Genomic DNA, 18,379 nt, shown 5'->3' with positions numbered 1-18,379 from the left:
AGCACCCTCACTGGGCGGACTTGGAGAAATAGAAAAAAATAGGTGGTCTTTTTCACCTGACGGATACCCATAACACTCACAGCTCTTGACTTTGCATGCTAGTGGGAAGCCTAGTGTGATACGTGTGTAGAACACACCACAGAGTCTACCTGCCAATTGTAATATGTTCCTACTCTTGGTTTGCATTTCTCTGGTTTCCTTGATTCATGTATTTTTCTTCTTATTTATTATGCATCTTATGACTCATCTCGATCTCTGGTGACACAGGTGTACAAATACTGCAGATGACTTGGAACATGCACATTACCCCCTCACATGTGGTCATCTGGACCCGGGAAGCGGGTGGCTCTGTACTGGCTCCGATCCACCACGGTGACTGTGCCGTGCGACTGGGCCTCCCCTACCGCGTTGGCTGAATGGCACTGGTACACCCCCTCGTCTTCCTTCCTCAGAGGGTTGATCTAGAAGTTAAACAGGCAAGTTTGTACAGTCATATATGGCACAGCAAAATCACTTATTTAGTTCTTAATGAGTCTGAACACTTACTCCTTTTCAAAGTGAGAGAGCTCACCCTCTATTTCTCTTCTTGCCTTGGCTGCCGAGAAAGAGTTAAACTTCCTTCTCAGTACCTTCTGTATCCTGGCTCTCATTTTAATGTCTCCTCTGCATTTCTGCCTTTTACTGTGAGCTACCTGGTCCTTTTATTGAAGGTGATAGGTATAGATTCCAAGGAAAATACTGCAAACTAAAAGAACAAAACTCTACTGACCACGGAATAGCCCACAAATGCTCCCAACGGAGGCAGCCTTTACAAGATAACACCAGAGACAACCTTCCCCTGCCTCTCCTTGTAATAAAAGGGGGGGAATACACTTTATGTGAAAAAGCCATGGACCCAACTGCATTCTGAGTCTCTGAGCTGGGTGGAGAAGTCGCCCAAGCTGGCCGAGATGGGGGTGGAATGAGGAGGACACCCTCAAGAGCCCGTCTCACGCCCCTGCAGAGGAGATCCACAGCAGCTCCCTCCTCTCTTGCTTTCTCTCGTCATAACAGCTTCTCTCAAGTGTTAGTCACTACCGACTGGAGAAGGTTTGTGCACCCCATCTCGTTTGGATCCCATGGTGGCTGAAGGCGGAGCATCGTTATCCTCACATTACAGGAGACTCACAGGTAAGTCACAGACTGTTAGGGTCACTGGACATGGTCCAGTCCAAGGCCCTCTTTTTATGGTTGTGGACGCTGAAGCTCTGAGAGGTAGGGTAACTAGCCCCACGCGGGCCCCCATCTCGTCACTCCATCGCCCTTTCAAACACAGGGCATTCCCTCTTCTCAGCCAAACTGCCGCACGTGGCATAGAAGAGCCCTGGAGGAGGATGCGAATGTGCCATCTTCCTCTTTATCAGCCATGTGGTCTTAGGCAATTGTATTAGCTTCCTATGGCTGCTGTTGCAAATGACCACACGTTTAATGGCTTAAGACAACACAAACTTATTATCTACAGTTCTTGAGGTCAGAAGTCCGAATGGGTCTCAGTGGGCTAAACCCAAGGTATCAGCAGGGTTGCCTTCTTTCTAGAAGCCCTAAGAGAAGCATTCTAGAGGCTGCCTGCAGTCCTTGGCCTGTGGCCCCCTCTTGCATCTTCAAAGCCAGCAACAGTAGTTCATGTCTTCTGACACTGCCATCTCTCTGGCTCTCTCTCCTGCCTCCCTCTTCCACGTTTAAAGGACTCTTGTGATTATATCGGGTCCACCCAGATAACCCAGGATAACTTTATTAAAGTCAGCTGATTAACAACTTTAATTCCATCCTTATTCCCCTCTTGCCACACAACATACCATATCCACCAGTTACAGGGATTAGCACATAGACATCTTTCCGGGGCCATAATTCTGCCTACCTCTGAAGATCACTTCTGCTCTCAGGGGTTATACTACCTGCCCTGCTTTCCTCTCAGTTACTGTAGGGTCCAGGGAGAAATGGCTCAGAATATTTGAAAGGTGTAACATGTTATAGAAATATAAAAGGTGCTTTATAAGGGCCAGTCAATAATAGCCAATAATCCTAAACAAATGAGATACTCACCAAAACCCAGGCTGTGGCTGCGTGGTCAGAAGGGCCCCCTTGCACGTGGACAGCTATATTGACGTGGTCCCCAGGCAGGTCCTTCAGCACCTGGGTGCCCTCAGGAGACCGTGTGACCTACAGAGGACAGAAAAACCAGGAGTGATTTAGAAAAAGCATTTCTGGATAAGGACCACCCCACAGACACACTCGTTGTCTTCACCCTCCTGCTGACTTGAAGGCTGAGACCCTAGTATCTCTTATTCCTATTAAATGCCAGTTTCTTCCTACTGAATGTATGTACAGACAGTGCCCCCTGCTGGACAGCAAAGATGTAGACACCACCACTATCAGAATTTCATTGCCTTTCTCAGGGCTGTTGAGATAAGGGGACAACACATGCCAGTCTCTCAAAAACCGAGCTGCAGAAAGATCTAGTTTTGGAAGAGGATTGGGTCATTTGCCACCAGCCAAGTCTTTCTAAAACCCAGATCCAGTGAAGGAAGCTCTAACTTCATCCCGGCTGACCTAGGCTAGATAAACCGCAGAACTTCCTGGACAGCTAAGTGGCAGAGGGAGCAAATGGCAACACCCCTTCTCTGGGGAGAGGTTTGGGGTAAAAGTTTTGAGGCATAAATCTGGAGGCAGAGGAGTGGAACATAAGTTTTCTTTTAATCCCCCAATTCACATATAAACACATAAACACCCTTAAAAAACATTTATACCCCCCCCAAACACACAGAGAAGTTCTTGGATATAAATACCTTCCTCCATGTGACAACTGGGGCAGGCACAGCTCTCACCTCACAGGACAGGGACGCCTGTGCCCCGGTGACGTTGTGAACACTCCGGGGTGGAGTGATGACCACAGGAGCTGGGAGAAGAAGACAAGGGAAGACAACCTTGACCCTGATCAAGCCCCCCACATCTAAGATACCCTGCCTGCAGAGAGCATGTTGGGGCAGATGAGAGCTCCCCACAGAAAGGACACACTCATAGGCAAGGAATCATAGAAGAGAGTTTTCTTAGACCTGGAAGGATGCCTACTTGTTTCCTCCTACATTGCCTTTGTTCTACCAACAGGAAAACAGGGATCCAGAGAAGAAGGCGACTTCTCAAAGTCGCCCAGCACGTCTGTCTGTGGTCTCATCACACTCCCTCCCAGGATCCCTTCCAGGACCCCAGCTGCCATCTGCTTACAGCTCAACTACACGACAGTGCGCCAGGCTCCGGGAGGGGCTGGTGTCACTTCACCCACGGCAGAGTCTTCTACCAGATGGGCTTTTCTCCTTCCGCATGGAGGGCATTTCAAAGAATAACGCCACGCAGAACAGCTGCCCTCACCCCCTGCTGAGACCCCCTGCGGTTCAAGATGCTCATTTGCATATCACAGGCTCCACACACCTTCCCATCCCCATCCCCGAGGGCAAGACTGCAGGCATGGACACGGAGCCTCGCTGCATGGAGAAAGGTAAATCAGGGAATCCGGCAATGTGGTGCTAGGCTGCCAGGGCGGGTGTGGGCTCGCTGGGTGGGACAGGAGAGCATGTGGCATTTGAGTTAGACATTCTTAGCTGATACCCCACACTCTGCCCTTCTCCCTGTGCCTGGCACCTGCTCTACTCACACTGGAACTAAAAGAATCAAGTCCAACTGCCTCAGCTTTCAGGCCCTCCATCCGGCCCTCAGCATACCTGCCTGCCCTGCCCTGCCCTGCCTTCCCTCTACGTGGAGTGCACCCACAGCTCCCCATCCTGAGGGCCTGGGGGTGTGTCCTAGTCCAGGACCAGGGCGTCTGCCCCCTTTGACTTGCTGAAACCCTGCCTGCCTTGCAGTGCAGGTGCTTCATCTCGTCTCACAAACCCACCCTCGCAGCTGGCCCCGTGGGGTCTTGGGCAGGGCGCAATGTGGAGGCTTGGTGGGGAGTATGCTCTTGGCTCAGGTTTGCTGTCTGTAAGGTGGGGATAATACCCCTGCTTCACAGGGTTGTTGAGCTGATCTTACCACGTGATGAGTGTGAAACTGAGGGTTTAAGTTAACACAATATGCAAGTGGGGGACAGGGTAGGCCTGTTAAACAGATGACTCCGCGAAGAAACACATGACAAATAAAAGAGCAAACACATTCACCCTTGGGCCATCAAAATGCAGAGTTCACGACTCTTGGGGCTTCACCTGGGGACTCATGGACATCCCTGCAGCCCTCCACAGGCCAGCCTTGGAGAGGGAAAGGGCCCTCGCCCACCTAGGTGGGGCTGCAATGAAAATGGAGAACAAAGGGAGAGAGACAGAAGGCTGGAGCAAGAGCATGGAGGGAAGGAGTGAAGGGGCGCAGAAATGAGACTGGCCTGGCCCCTCCAGACAGACTGGGAAGCAGACCCTGTCAAACTGGTGCCAAAAAATCTCTGGGAAAGTGTCTTAGAGCTATGGAGTCTCAAACTGGAGGGGCCCAACTCCCCAAGAGCATGTGCCTGACTGTGATGGGCTCATCTAGCCTTCACTTGCATGCCCCCAGTGATGGAGAGCTCACTACCTATGAAGCCAGGTCCTTCCGTCCTTGGCTCTGCTGGTAAGAAAGCTTGTTCTCACCTGGAGCTAAAACCCACCTCCTGTAACTCCCACCTGTTGATCTCAGGGCTGCCCTCAGGAGCCCCACAGCACCCTGGGTGCCTCAAATGGCTTCCAGTGAGTTGAACATAGACCCTGCCCTCCTCACCCCCAGGCTGCTTTCTTCCCCCTCAGCCTGATCAGCTCACTCCTTCAGCTGTGACCAATTGAACGCCCTCCAAGCACCACACCGCTACCCACAGCCCCGAGTGTAGCCAGTCCCCTGAATGAACCAAGGTTCTAGGCTTCTAACATTGCCCAACATGACCCAGCCACCTGCCGACTGCTACAAAGAACCACAGCACCGCTGCTCTCTGGCAGAGCCCCATCTGCAATGGACGACAAAGAAAGTCTAATTTATTCACATCCTCCTGCCAGCATTACGTCCTTTGGAGCCCAAACCAGTCGTCAAATGGCTCGCTGTGGGAACAATCAGAACTGCATCTTATTCCAAAGCCCTCAATAGATTCCAAAGGGACACTCAATCAACGTGTTTTACTTTCTTTCATGTAGAGTCATAAATTTTAAATGAGATTTCATCAATCCCTTTCAGGCCTAAATGAATAAGCCAGTAAATCACATTTCATCTTTCTCTCTCTTTGCATTTCCCTCTTTTTCCATAACTACAATTAAGAAAGACCATCTTGGAAATACTGCCTTTGCCACTAATTTCAAGGCAGAAAATAGCACTTCTTTTCCAAAAGAGCCCCCTGCTTTTGGTGATAAAGTGACGTTCAAATTTTGATTTCTTTTTAAATGTACATACAGTACATTCATTCCTTCTAGTATACAGTTCTAAGTTTTGACAAATGCATACGCCATGTAACCACCACCATACCCAAGATATAGCATTGTTCAGTTATCTTGAAAAATGTCCTCATGTTGCTTAATCTGTTTGTAATTTTAACATATCTGATTTTAAATTTAAAATATTTTTATCCATAATAGCTCTTTACAATCAGTGATCATTATCATGATAGTATTAATGGTAATAATACCACCCTTCTGCTTACAGGCTTAAGCCATTCGATCCTTCCAGCAATCTCCCCAGCTGCCAGCTGGGGGAGCTAGCCAGGGTTACCCAGCCTTAAACAGCAGGGTGAGGCTATGAGCCCAGCGGTCTAGCTCTGAGCTCTGTCCCACACCATCCTGCCTTCTCCTGAAATGACACTTCCATGTCTGCTACTCCTTTCATCCTCACACCAGCCCTGTGAAGTAGGTGCTTTTAGCCCCACTTTACAGATGAGAAATCCAAGGCTCAGAAAGGTGAAGCACCTGGAGGAGTGAAGATGCAAACCCAGGCACGCTGATTCCATTAATTCCACATGGATTTTTAAAGTGAAACATTTGTTAGCCATATGGACTCCATTCCAGAATAAGAAAGAGTTCCTTAGGGATTGTGTTGGGGGCCCCCAAGATAAGTCCCAGGATCAATGATTTGCTACAAGGACTCACAGGACTCGGCACAGTTTACTCACAGCTGGGATTTATTACAACAAACAGAGACAAAGCAACTCAGCAGAGGGAAAAGAGGCTCATGGGGCAAAGACCCGGGAAACCAGGAGCACACTTTCAGGAGCCTCTCCCAGTGGAGTCACACAGGATGTGCCTAATTCCCCAGCAACGACCTGTGACAACACGTGTGGCATACCCTCTACTAGGGAAGCTCACTAGACATTCAGTGCCCAGGGTTTTTATTGGGGTCCACTCCCCCAGGCAGCCTCTGCCTCCTATGTACCAAAATTCCAGACTCGCAGAAGGAAAGCAGGTGTGCAGCATAAACCATGCTGTTTGTACAGTGAGCTCCTCTTATCAGTTCTGGAAACAGTGGGAAGCCTCCCCACATCCAAATTCTCAGACACCAGCCAAGGGTCAACCTCGCCAGCAGGGCTTTCTAAGGATAACAGTCTCAGGCCTGCTATGTTTACTCTTTTCTGCACAGAAATGAAACTCCCCATAATCACCCCAGGGAACAGCTCTTGTGAAGATACCATTAAATGGGCAATGTGTCCTTAACCCTGGCAGGACATTCCCAGTCTTACTGTCCCCAAGGGCTCATTTGAGTGTGGCGCTGGGGTCCTCCACATATGACTACCACAGGCAGGTTCAATCCTGTCTCTGCCACACTCCAGTTTCTTCTTTAAAATGGGCACAGGAGTCCATTCTCTCCGCTGTGCCCTCCACATAGGCTGTTGTGAGGACAGTAACAAGACCTCTCGCCAAGTGTAAAAGGCTTCCACGGAGGGACCTGAGGACCCCGCAGGTTGTGCTACCCCAAAGGGTAGTCTCCTCGAAGATGCCTTGCCTGCTCAAGACCCTCTATTGGCCTCTGGTGAGTGGGCCTATCGGTGGGCCCTGCCTGAAGGCTCCAGAGGCCGTGGCCCATAGCCCTCACTCTGGCGAGCCCAGGGCACAGCCTCTCACCTTACTGCTGCCCGAGCTGCCACACTCCTGGAGGAGCCAGGGCTCTCCTTTCTACCTGCCTTTGGCAAGAGTCATGTGGCTTTCAGGAGGGAGGATGGTGTCTGGTCAGCCCAGTCTGTGAATGTGCCAGCTTCGTCTCCCTAGTTCTTCCTTGCCAAACACTTGTTTCCTTTTGCTTATGTCAGCAACAGCCCTGGAAATGCTAGGATGGCACAAACCCACCCATCAGGTAACAGAATAGTCACCCAGGTGGGCACTGGGGGTGGGCAAAATAGTACCAAGGGAAACTCAAATGCCCAGGGGCCTGGTCGCTAACCATTGGGCAAGTTGCTAACAATTTCCTCCTTATCTGCAAATGAGGATAATGACTGTGGCCCTACATCCTCCAGGGTGAAGGGAGAGAATGAATGTGACTGTGTTATTAACCGTGTGGATCTATACAAATGAAAGGGATCGATATTGCTAAGTGTGTGGGGATCTGTCCCCCAACCCCGTCAACTGAGTGTCTTTGATGGCTGGAATGAAAGATCTTCCTTAATGCCTCTGAGATTTCTTTAAAGTTAATGGCGCTCGGGAGGGAAAGAATATCAAAAGTCATCCCCCAGGAACCCATCTGCTCGTATGAAAAAAGCACACAACCAAAGACTTTAATAATCAACACACTGAACAGCCCTGATAATTTATGCTAATAGTCATGTTAGGATGTGGAACCAGAAACAGCTTAATCTGGCTCCCTGCAGCCTATGCCTCAAGCCCCCTCCCTCGGCATGAAAGGCTTTTGAGCACGAGGCCCCCCCTTCTTTGTCCCTCTCACAAAGTGGTATTCGCTGCCTCTCCTGGTTACCTGGTAACACATGCCTCGCACAGACTGAGGTTTCTAAGTGCAGCTGGAATTTCAACCGAGGCGAATTTTCTAAGATTTCGGATCTCGAGAGCTCACTGAAGCTTCAGGGGCTCAGTGCCCTCATGGGCACTGGCACGGGACCCCATTCCTATTTAATGCAGCATTCAAAACACGACCTCAACCTGCTTTCTGCAGGATCCCAACCTCCTCCCAATGCTAGCAAACATCAGGGTGCATACATGGAACAAAGCAGCCTTTTATTTTATTTTACTTATTTTTGGCCACGCTGCGTGGCATGCGGGATCTTAGTTCCCCGACCAGGGATCGAACCCATGTCTCCCTGTAGTGGAAGCGTGGAGTCCTAACCACTGGACCACCAGGGAATTCCCCCAAAGCAGCCTTTTAAAGTAATGATAACAATAACAATTACAGTATTGTTACTGATAATAACAGTAACAACAACGCCATGCCACCTTACTGTTGAGAAATGGAACTAATAACTCAGTACAGAATGAAGCGTCACCCTGCAGCATGGCACTCAAGGCCTGCAATAAGCCTGCCCCAGACTACTCTGGGTATCATCTCCTCTGCCAGCCATCCCACTGGGTACTGCCCACGGGTGCACTATTCACACTCGCCCCAGGATCTCCTACCTCCTTGTATTTGTTCATGCTGTGCCTCCCCATCCCCCCTTCTCAACCCAGGAATTTTCTACCCATCCTTCAAGGCTCCTCTCAGATGCCTCCCCTTCTGTGAAGCTATACCTGTTCCTCTCAGGAGCCATCACCTGGTGCTAAACAGAGGAACCAGCAACAAGCCTTGGGGGAAAAAAGGAAGGTGGATTCAGACTGAGAAACCCTGAAGATTCAAGGGTGGCCAATTTGCAGCACCTTCCTAATCAGGTTGCCAGAGGGCTAGAGGTGCATGGCCCCATCTGAAAACAGCCAGGAAAACTCAGGCTGGAGCCCCACCTCAGCTGGGAACTAGCCATGTGGCTCCAGGGAATTCTCTTCTGCCTGCCTCAGTTTGCCCTTCTATTAAATGGGAGTGAGACCTGGCCAGGGTAGTTGTAAAAATCAAGGAAGAAGATGGAATGCAAAAGCGATTTCTAACAGCAATGAATTATTCTTATATGGAAACATAGTGGGTCTTCAATACATGTGTGTTGATCAAAGGATTACTCTCATTATTAGCATTTTGGGGCATTTCAGAGAGTAGGAGGAAAGGTCAGAATTTAAGCCTGAAAACTGTTTCCAAATACCCCTCAGAGGCATGGGTAAGAACACTTCCCACACTGCTGGAACCTAATATTTATGGAGGCCTCATTCCGTTAAAGTCAGGTGCTTGCTTATTGAAGGCACAGGTGAGGACTGAGGAGGGGTGATTTTATTACCAATATTGAAGCAGAACAGCTGCTGCTCTGACTCAGTCTGTTTCCCTTGAAGCGAGGTCCCCAGGGGCATTGTTAAAAAGTGCTCCTGCCAAGTCATCTGGATAAAGGATGGCTTGAGGGCAGCACAGAATGAGGTGCTGCCTTCCCTGGCTGGAAAAGATCCGCCGTCCACACCTTCATGCTTCACCAGGACACAAGGGAAGGGGGGCCACACAAACATTTCAGGACAAAATGAGATGGGAAAACAGTGCCGGGGTCTGGATAGTGGCCGATGACACAATCGCTGGTAGGGAAGGAGGGCTAAATTCTGGGGAGGCCCGACGCCTGTCACTAATGGGATCATTAAGAGCAGCTTCTGAATTGCCTCTGGCCCCGTGCACATCTTTTCTCCCAGGGCCTGTGCCTGGGGTGGGCTCAGAGCCCACAGATCAGAGTGGAGGGGCTGTCACATTTACTTGTCATTTGGTAATTTTCAATGAATTAGGGGTATGGGGCTTCCATCTGCCATCTGGCTGCACTCTGGTAACCATGGCAACCGCCACCTGCCTGACTTAACACTATCAAGTCCTGTCCTGAAACAGTACTGAATAGGGTGCCGGGGACCCGGAAGCTAGCCAGGCTTTACAGATCACCCTGGATGAGTCCCCTGCCCCATGGGTCTCAGTTTCCTCTGCATAACAGCAGATTTGGTCTAAATGCCTTCAAGGCAGCTGTCTCTTAGGAACAGAATACCAGCCCAGGGAGGAATCATCTGAGACCATCAGCACCGGTTAGAGTCTGGGGACCTGGTCAGCATTTCTCATGTCTCCTGCATGTGAAGTGAAAGTGTTACCTGTCTGGAAACAAAGAGACTTTCCTGTGAATTAACTGCTGAGGAAAGCAGATTGTAAAAGCGGGTGACAGGAACGAGAAGAAAGGAGACAGGACTGTTTAAATGCCACAGGGCAGAAACAAAGGTTTGAAGTGGAGGAACCTCTACAGTGGCTCCACAGGGGCTGACACAGCCCCTGGAAGGAACCAGCCCAACGCTGCAGCCAGGGAAACGCCAGCCAGCTCTCTCCTCCACTGGGAGCCCCAACCAGGAACAGCCAGCGGTGACTTTCCTGTGCTTTGGGGGCTGCCTCAGACCCCCCAGTGGGCAGCAGATTATTTCCAAGTTTCCAGGGACAGGGGCCTTCTTGCCTCATCTCCAACAACCCGTTGGGTCTCCTGGACTTGAGGGCATCTAACTGGATGCTTGCGGGGAAATAATACTAGAAATTTCCCAAGGCTGGAAAAGGCCGTCCCCCACCCCCAAGGCTTCCTTGTTGGAGCTGAAGTCATTACACTGACTGAAACATTTAGGTCTGGACTTGGTCTCCAGTCCCAGGCCAGAACCCCAGGCTGGGGCTCCTTGGGACTCTCCTGCCACAAGCTCACCTAAACTTGCCACTGGCCCCTCCAGGCAGCCTAGACAAGGGGCTTTTCTCCAAAACCTAATGGGCCAGCAGGGTGCTTTGCTGGGCATCCCTATACTGATATTTTGTTTTTTTTGTTTGATTTTTTAAAAATTACATATAGAGGGTGAGCAAAGATGGCACCCATAGATGGTTTTATTGTGATGTGAATGAAGCTTATGTTTCTAGGTCCCAAGCAATTAATCATCTTCTGTTACTTTACTTAAAGTGGGACGCTCCAAATTATGTAAGCCTTAGCCTCACAAAACCTGGGTCTGCCCCTGATGGCACCATAATCTTTTCAGAGCTTGGGTCTCCCAAGGTCTTACCTGTCCTGGGTGGGAGCTTCCTCAAGACTCCCAGCAGGGCCCCACCCTACACTCACTGAGTCCTGGTGCTCTGATCCCCTGACTCCTGAGTCCCAGTCTGGAGCTCTAGCTCCCCCTCCTCCAGCATCTCCATCTGCCCTCCCTCTTCATTCAAACCACCTACCTCCCGCCACGTAAGGCCGGACCCCAGGGATTTGGACCCAGTGGGAACACCTTGCTCCCCAAACTCCCAGTCTCCTGGAGGCAAACATGCCAGGCCTGGAAATAACTGTACCAGCAATTACTTAAGTACCAAAAGGGACAGCAGGCTCATCAAAATTACGACCAGCTCGGTGGCTGGTGTCTCCATGGGTTTGGTAAGGAAGGGTACAGGATGTGGATTCCTGCCGCGGTCTCCTTAAGTAACTGGCCAGGTAAGGAAAAACTGACCCCAGAGGGAAAACTGAGGCCCGTGCAGTGCTGTCCATCGCGGTGCACGGGGTGATCCTTCACCCCACAGAGGGTCGGGGTCCCTCTTTCTTTACCCGCGCCATTAGTGCAGGGCAGAAGCCGGACTCACCAAATTCGCAGGGTCCGTCCCGCGCCTTGTGCAGGTGGCCGTGGTGCGCGCGGGGCACCTGCCGGGCGCGCAGGCGCAGCGCGCAAACGCTGGGGTACGAGCGGCCGTCGGAGCCGCAGACGGCGCCGCGCTGCGCGCACACGCAGAGCCCAGTGCCCTCGGGCCCGGCCCCCGCGGCGCGGCTCGCGCACACCAGCCCGGGGCCGCAGCGCGCGCCGGCCCACCCCCCGCAGCTCGCGCCCTCGGCGCCGAGGCAGCGCGCGCAGCAGCCGCACTCGTCGCGCGCCGCGATGCTGGGCGCAGGGCAGCGCGCGGGCTCGGGACAGCGCTCCGGCCGGCACGGATAGCACTCGGGGCTCTGGGCGCCCGCGCCGCGGAGCCCGAGGTCCGGTGCCGGCTGCGGCTGCGGCTGCAGCAGAAGGAGCAGCAGGAAGAGCACGGGTGAGCGTGGCATGTTCCGCTCTGGGACGGCAGTGGCGCCTCTGCCTCGAGCTCCGCTCAGCGAGCGCGGCGCCTCCACCCCGCCCGCCTCGCGGCCGCTGATTGGCCGGGCCTGCACCGCGGGGCTCCCGCACTCGGCTGCTCGGCCCCGGACTAGCGCGGCCGGGTAGGCTCCTGGCCCGGCCCGGGTTCCGAACTGGAGGGGTGTTCTGAGACCTGCTCTCCGGCAACCAGTGGGCTCTTGGAGACCCACTCGGGGCGGGAACTTGCCCGAGGTCGCTCTGGTAGAGCAACGATTGGATGTTCGGTCTCCGGATCCGAGGCTAGCTCCAAGTACTATTCCACTTAATCCAGAAGGATGCGCTCTTTTATTTTATTTTGCATTTAGTAGTTTTCTAAGTTTTATTTTAAAAAGGGAATATATAGTTTAAAATTTCAAAGTTTACAAATGGATGTAACTATGAAAAGAGGGCTTCCCTTCCACCCTATGACCCAGTATCCCACCCCCCAGCTTCAAGAGGCTACACCTTTTATCAGGTTCTTGGGTATCTTTCCAGGAATTTTGTATGTTTATAAAACCACGTATGATTACATAGCCCCTCCCTTTAAACACACACACACACACACAGACACACACACAAGCATGCTCTACACATTACTCTGCACTTGGTTTTTCTACCCACGGTATTTCCCATAGTTTCCCCACCTCTTACCATCTGTGAAACTGACCGTCTTGTAAATACAATCAATGGAGTGGAGTTTAACTGGGTTTTTTCCGCCATAATGCTATATAAAGTCATGGTGCATCTCAAAGTCAGCAGTGACTTTGGCTGTGATGAGATGGTGATACATTTTGGATTGTCCTTGGACATTTTAACTTTGCAAAGTGTTTAACTGCACAAAAACGTAGTTATTTAACCAGTTGTTTTCAGTACTTTTGCTACTGCAAATAATGCTCTGATGTCCTGGAGCACAAGCAGCGCATATCTGTGGCATAGTGGGGTGTGCGTGCTGGGAAGACGCAGTGGAACAGGTTCTTTCAGTCAGATTTTTATTCCTGTGGCCCCTGTGCTTGCTCAGAGTCAGACTCTGCACCCCGTCCATGGCCCAGTCCTGGCAGGGGTCCCAGACAAGAAACCCAAGGGAGTCTTGATTGCTGGAGTTTAATGTGTGGCCAAATGAAGACATTGGGTGGAAGGAAGGACTTGTTGACCAGACTTTACGAGTGGCTTTTCATGCCTTCACCCCCTAGCCCTCATTTGCCCTGTGCTGTTTTCTTTATTTTCTGAATTTCTAGAGATGGAGGAAGCCTCGTGGAGTCTGGGAAGACCAGCTACAGTACTCTTGTGTGATGTCCATTTTGCTTTTCAAGCCCAGGTCCTTTCCAGTTTGCAGTTTTCAGGAGATGTCCTTATTCCCAAAAGGAGCCCCTGCGGAGGCCACTTTATGTAGTGGTCAGAGCAGGGCCAGCTGCCTGGCCTGCTGCAGCTCTTCCCTTGCAAGCAGATACATAGAACAGGTACAGACAAGCACCATGGGAGTGGTGGTAGATGGTGATAAGGACTAAATATAATAATGTCGGTATAGCACTCGACATGGCTCTCAGTACTTATTAGCAATTGATTTCAACCAGAAGGCTGCTGTCTTTACCTGGAATGGTCTTTAAAAGTGCTCACACCCCTTGACCTTCTACACCCTTCTATAAGCCTCTCCTAAGGAAATATCACTATGTGTGAAGATTTCATTCTGGAGTTGGTCACTACAGCAAAAAATTGGAAAAAACCTAAATGCCCACTGATAGGCAATGATTAAATAAATTATGGTATATCCAACAATAAAGGATTACCTGGGCATTGAAAATGAGGAAGGAGAGGTAGCTTAATTGCAATGAAAAGATGTTTGTAATATATTGTTTAGTGAAATAGCAATGATAAATTGTATGTCTAGTATGAAGGCATATTTGTAAATATGTGGTTTTTTATACGTGCAGAAATTCAAGATAGTTTAATGATGTAAAGGAAACACTTATAATGTTAAATGGAACAAAACAGGGCTTGAAAACAAAAGAGATAAGCTCCATGCTGGTTTTCAGAAACATCCTTCCTAGTGGGTTCAAACTTTCAAATGGGCATGGCTGTCCAAAGTGAGAATGGACTGCTCCGGAGGTAGTGAGCTCCCTGTCAGTGGAGGAGTTCAAGGATGGCAAGGAGTGTGGAGGGGATCAAAGCATCAGGGATTGGGTGAGAGGATCTCTAAGTCCTTCAAACTGAGCCACGATTCCCATGGTACAGTGCCCTGAGACCTGGACGGGACAAAAGCTGGTCGTGATTGGCAAATAAATGTACACAGAAATGATTTGCCAGCTTTTAATGCAAACATTGAGAGTGCAGTAATTGAATGGTGTCATAATGATGAAGTTAATGTGTGCTTAGTGCAGGTTGGGATACACAGTCACAGAGGCACATTTACAATGATCTACATGCCTTTTAAGTAGTAGGAAGAGCATTCTGTAAGCATGACTCAGAATTAAAGCAGAAGACTCATTTTCCAACACTGAGCCTGTGGCATCTGGTCGGAGAAAACATTCCAAAGCTTTGAAGGTGATAGGCATCCATTTCCTTTTAAAAGTTGCCCGCGAGCCTATAGCCCAGCGAACTCTGGTTCCCAGAGCACCAGTTGACACTGTGGGCAACACCTGTGGGCCCATAGGATTCTGGGAAAAATGGAGATGAATTCTCCCGGCGGGAAAGGGGGTTGAGGCACCTCTGCCACATGGCAGGTATGAGCTCCCGTGGCGTGAGTGTCTACCTCCTCTGCTCCCAGAGGGCACACAGGGAAAGCTGGCTAATGCCCCACTCAGGGTGGATGCACGCACACCCAGCAGCTGCTAACATGGGTGTGAACGTCCCAGCCGATTCACTCCTCCTGTGAATGTAGATATGAATGGCTCCGTTCATATCTACCCTGCCCTCTGGGAGTGGAGAGGGGCTCACGTGAGCAGAGGGCCCTCCATCCACAGGCAATACCCTTGAATCTCAAGCATGACAGTCAGGCCAGGCATAGAAGGTCCCCACCCAGGCTGAGGGAGTATGAAATCCCTGTCTCCAGGCCTCTGCTGGACCATTCCAGAGTAGAAGGAGAGGTGGGTTTCCAGAGAGAAGCCCATGAATGAGGGGTGGGAGTTCTAGGAGCGAAGATTTCAATCCAATACTGTGTAAGAGGGAACATCCAAGATGTAGAGCTCTGCAAAGATGGGGCCTCGGATGCTGAGCAGCCAAAGTAAAATGGTAGAGGGCTTTGCCCTCCTGCCATAAACAGCTATAAAACCTGGACAGATAAAGAAAACAGCTGTGTGCAGACACTGGATAGTATTTTCCAACGTGGGGCTGTGATCCTTGAGAGGGGACACACATAACGTGAGCCCCACATCTACCCAGACCTTCCTCCTAGATAGGTTTCCCAGACCACAGTATGGGAAGGTGGAGCCCAAGCAGATGGCAGAAGGTCTCCTGGATAGATGAGGCAGAGATCAGAGTTCAGGGCTCAGGTAGCTGGGTTTTGTGGGGAGGCAGCCACAAAAGAGGGAGGAACCACAGAGAGGGAACCCTGGAAGTCGGTGTAGAAATTCCCCTTCAACCTTTGGCTGATCCTGAACCACACAGGTGCAGGGTGAGACCCGGAGGCTCCGCAGAGAGCAGCCGCTGGGAGGCTGAGGGCTGGGTGGAGATGCTGGGGCTCACACAGGCCCATCCAGAATGGAGTGCCCCAGCCCACCAGGAACCCTTCTCCAAGCTCAGAGACACCAGGCAAGTAGCTACCCACTGCAGAGGTGTGAGTTTCAGCTCTAAGAACTCATGCCATATGCTACTAAGTTTAAATAATTCCAACCTTTCCCTTTTTTTAAAAAAATATTTATTTATTTATTTATTTGGCAGCTCCAGGTCTTAGTTGTGGCACGTGGGATCTTCGTTGTGGCACGTGGGATCTTTTAGTTACAGCACGTGGGATCTAGTTCCCTGATCAGGGATCGAACCAGGGCCCCCTGCATTGGGAGCGCAGTCTTAGCCATTGGACCACCACTGAAGTCCCTCTCTTTGTTTTTCTATTCCTGATAGTGGTAGCTGCTTCCTGCAGTTGCTACCTCCAAATTACCTAGTTAACAGTTCTTTACGTTAACTTCCTTTTTTTCCACCTGATTAGACCCTAAGTGGAGTGGTCTCAAGAAACAACCCTTAAAGATGGGTCACAATCAGAGAACCAGAGAGCTTAACTAGAAATAAGCACCAATAATAATATAAATTATTTACTAAAGTAGTAAATTTATTTCTTATAAATAAATAAGGTAAATTAGGGTAAATATTGCTGAAAATGACATAAAATTTAATTGTGTGGTTTGCATAATTACAAAGTAAGTTGAATTTACAGCCTTGCCAATCTCTTGTGTGAAAGTTAGGCCATTGATTAGGAAGGAGTGGGAACTTGGATTTTGATTGGTTAGCCTTAATTATACGTGGCATAATCATTTCTGGTAACCAAATCATAAAGTTCTATCAGGGTACCCATGTCAGTGGTGCTCTGCTGGTCAAAATTTGAGACTTTGAAATAAAAAATTTGTCTTATTTGTGCCTCCAAAAAAAAGAGAGAGTTAAAATGGGGATATCTGGTGGGCTCAGATGAAGCTGAAAGTTTGGAGCCTCTGAGTTATTCTGAGCCTCCCCTGCCAGTGGAAGCAGCTTGCAAGTTATGTGTGGGAATACTCACTTTCCCTTGCTTAAGGACACTTTGATAAGTTCACCCAGGGCAGTTATCTTGCAAGGGATACCTTTTCTCCTCAAGACTTAACCCTGCCCCCTCTTATGGCCACTAGACTCTCAACTGGCATCAGAGCTCCACATGTTCAAACAGGGCAAGTACAGAGTGTGATCTGGGAAGATACAGCTTCTACACTGTATGGCAAGTGTAGAAAGAATGGCAAGATTTTGCTAAACTACATTGCAGCATCCTGGGGACTATGTGCAGGAATGGATTCTAAGGGTGTTAGACCAAGAAGGACAGTTGAATACATTCAATAAAAGTTGAATTTATTGATACAAGTGCCTTACCTGAGATTATGGGCTTAATGTGTTGGTTTGTACAGCTGGTTATGCCTATAGTTTACTTATCTGTTTGAGTGAAATTGAGACTCAATGATGAGCATCTTCCCTATTGTGTTATAAAGGAAGGAATCAAAAGGCTTATGGGAGATGTTGGAAGAGAGTTATTATTGACAACCTGCACACCCACCCACCCACTACATTCCCCAAGGGGGGGCCCAGAGGACTTTCCTTTCCCTGCAACGTTGGGGAATTCATTAGTGGGGGGGAGCACTAGTATCCTTGAAAAGCCCTGTGGTGGCTCTCCTCTGTCAGTCACATATGAGGATGGGAGATTCCACCATTGAGATTGGCTCCTTGAATCCACTGGGGATGATGGGATCCCAGAAGAACAGAGGCCAAGTGCAAGTACTTAACTGCCAAAGACTTAGCTGGGTGCAGGTATCATAATGGACGGCAGGGTGAATTGGATATCACAGTGTTTGACCCACAGGGGTCTTTGGCCTTGGCTAATTGTCAGTGTCCCTAAGAATGAAATAGATGGCCTCCTACTAGAAGGTTACTTGCTCTATTACAATAGGAAAAACTCTGGGTCTCATGTCCAAAAACCAATTTGAATCACTGTAGAAGAAAGCCATGGTCTCTCTTTTTTTAAAAAATTTATTTATTTTTCTATACAGCAGGTTCTTGTTAGTTATCTATTTTATACACATCAGTGTATACATGTCAATCCCAATCTCCCAATTCATCACACACACCCCCACCCGCCGCTTTCCCCCCTTGGTGTCCATACGTTTTTTCTCTACTTCTGTGTCTCAATTTCTGCTCTGCAAACCGGTTCATCTGTGCCATTTTCTAAGTTCCACATATATGTGTTAATATATGATATTTGTTTTTCTCTTTCTGACTTACTTCACTCTCTATGACAGTCTCTAGATGCATCCATGTCTCTACAAATGACCCAATTTTGTTCCTTTTTATGGCTGAGTAATATTCCATTGTATATATGTACCACATCTTCTTTATCCATTCGTCTGTCGATGGGCATTTAGGTTGCTTCCATGACCTGGCTATTGTAAATAGTGCTGCAATGAACATTGGGGTGCATGTGTCTTTTTGAATTATGGTTTTCTCAGGGTATATGCCCAGTAGTGGGATTGCTGGGTCATATGGTAATTCTATTTTTAGTTTTT

At 49.5% G+C, this 18,379-nt stretch overlaps 1 protein-coding gene across 1 annotated transcript; it reads right to left on the bottom strand.

The window, feature by feature from the left end:
- Positions 1-311: 311 nt before the first annotated feature.
- On the bottom strand, positions 312-12,106 carry IGFBPL1 (insulin like growth factor binding protein like 1). Its single transcript, XM_061201122.1, has 4 exons — positions 11,653-12,106; positions 2,826-2,935; positions 2,083-2,199; positions 312-461 (listed from the first exon to the last, which is right to left on the bottom strand). Exons 1-4 carry the CDS (start codon positions 12,104-12,106, stop codon positions 312-314), a joined length of 831 nt encoding a protein of 276 aa, XP_061057105.1.
- Positions 12,107-18,379: the final 6,273 nt, after the last annotated feature.

Source organism: Eubalaena glacialis, chromosome 9 (genome assembly GCF_028564815.1).
Source record: "Eubalaena glacialis isolate mEubGla1 chromosome 9, mEubGla1.1.hap2.+ XY, whole genome shotgun sequence".
NCBI lineage: Eukaryota > Metazoa > Chordata > Mammalia > Artiodactyla > Balaenidae > Eubalaena > Eubalaena glacialis.
This window is presented reverse-complemented; position numbering and strand designations above follow the sequence as displayed.

Excerpts from the sequence above, each read along its gene's own strand:
- IGFBPL1 (XM_061201122.1), bottom strand. The coding sequence starts at position 12,106 with ATGCCACGCTCACCCGTGCTCTTCCTGCTGCTCCTTCTGCTGCAGCCG. Across the intron at positions 2,936-11,652 it reads GGACGGACCCTGCGAATTTG|CTCCTGTGGTCATCACTCCA; the intron begins GTGAGTCCGGCT and ends TTCTTCTCCCAG. Across the intron at positions 462-2,082 it reads CAGCCACAGCCTGGGTTTTG|ATCAACCCTCTGAGGAAGGA; the intron begins GTGAGTATCTCA and ends TTTAACTTCTAG.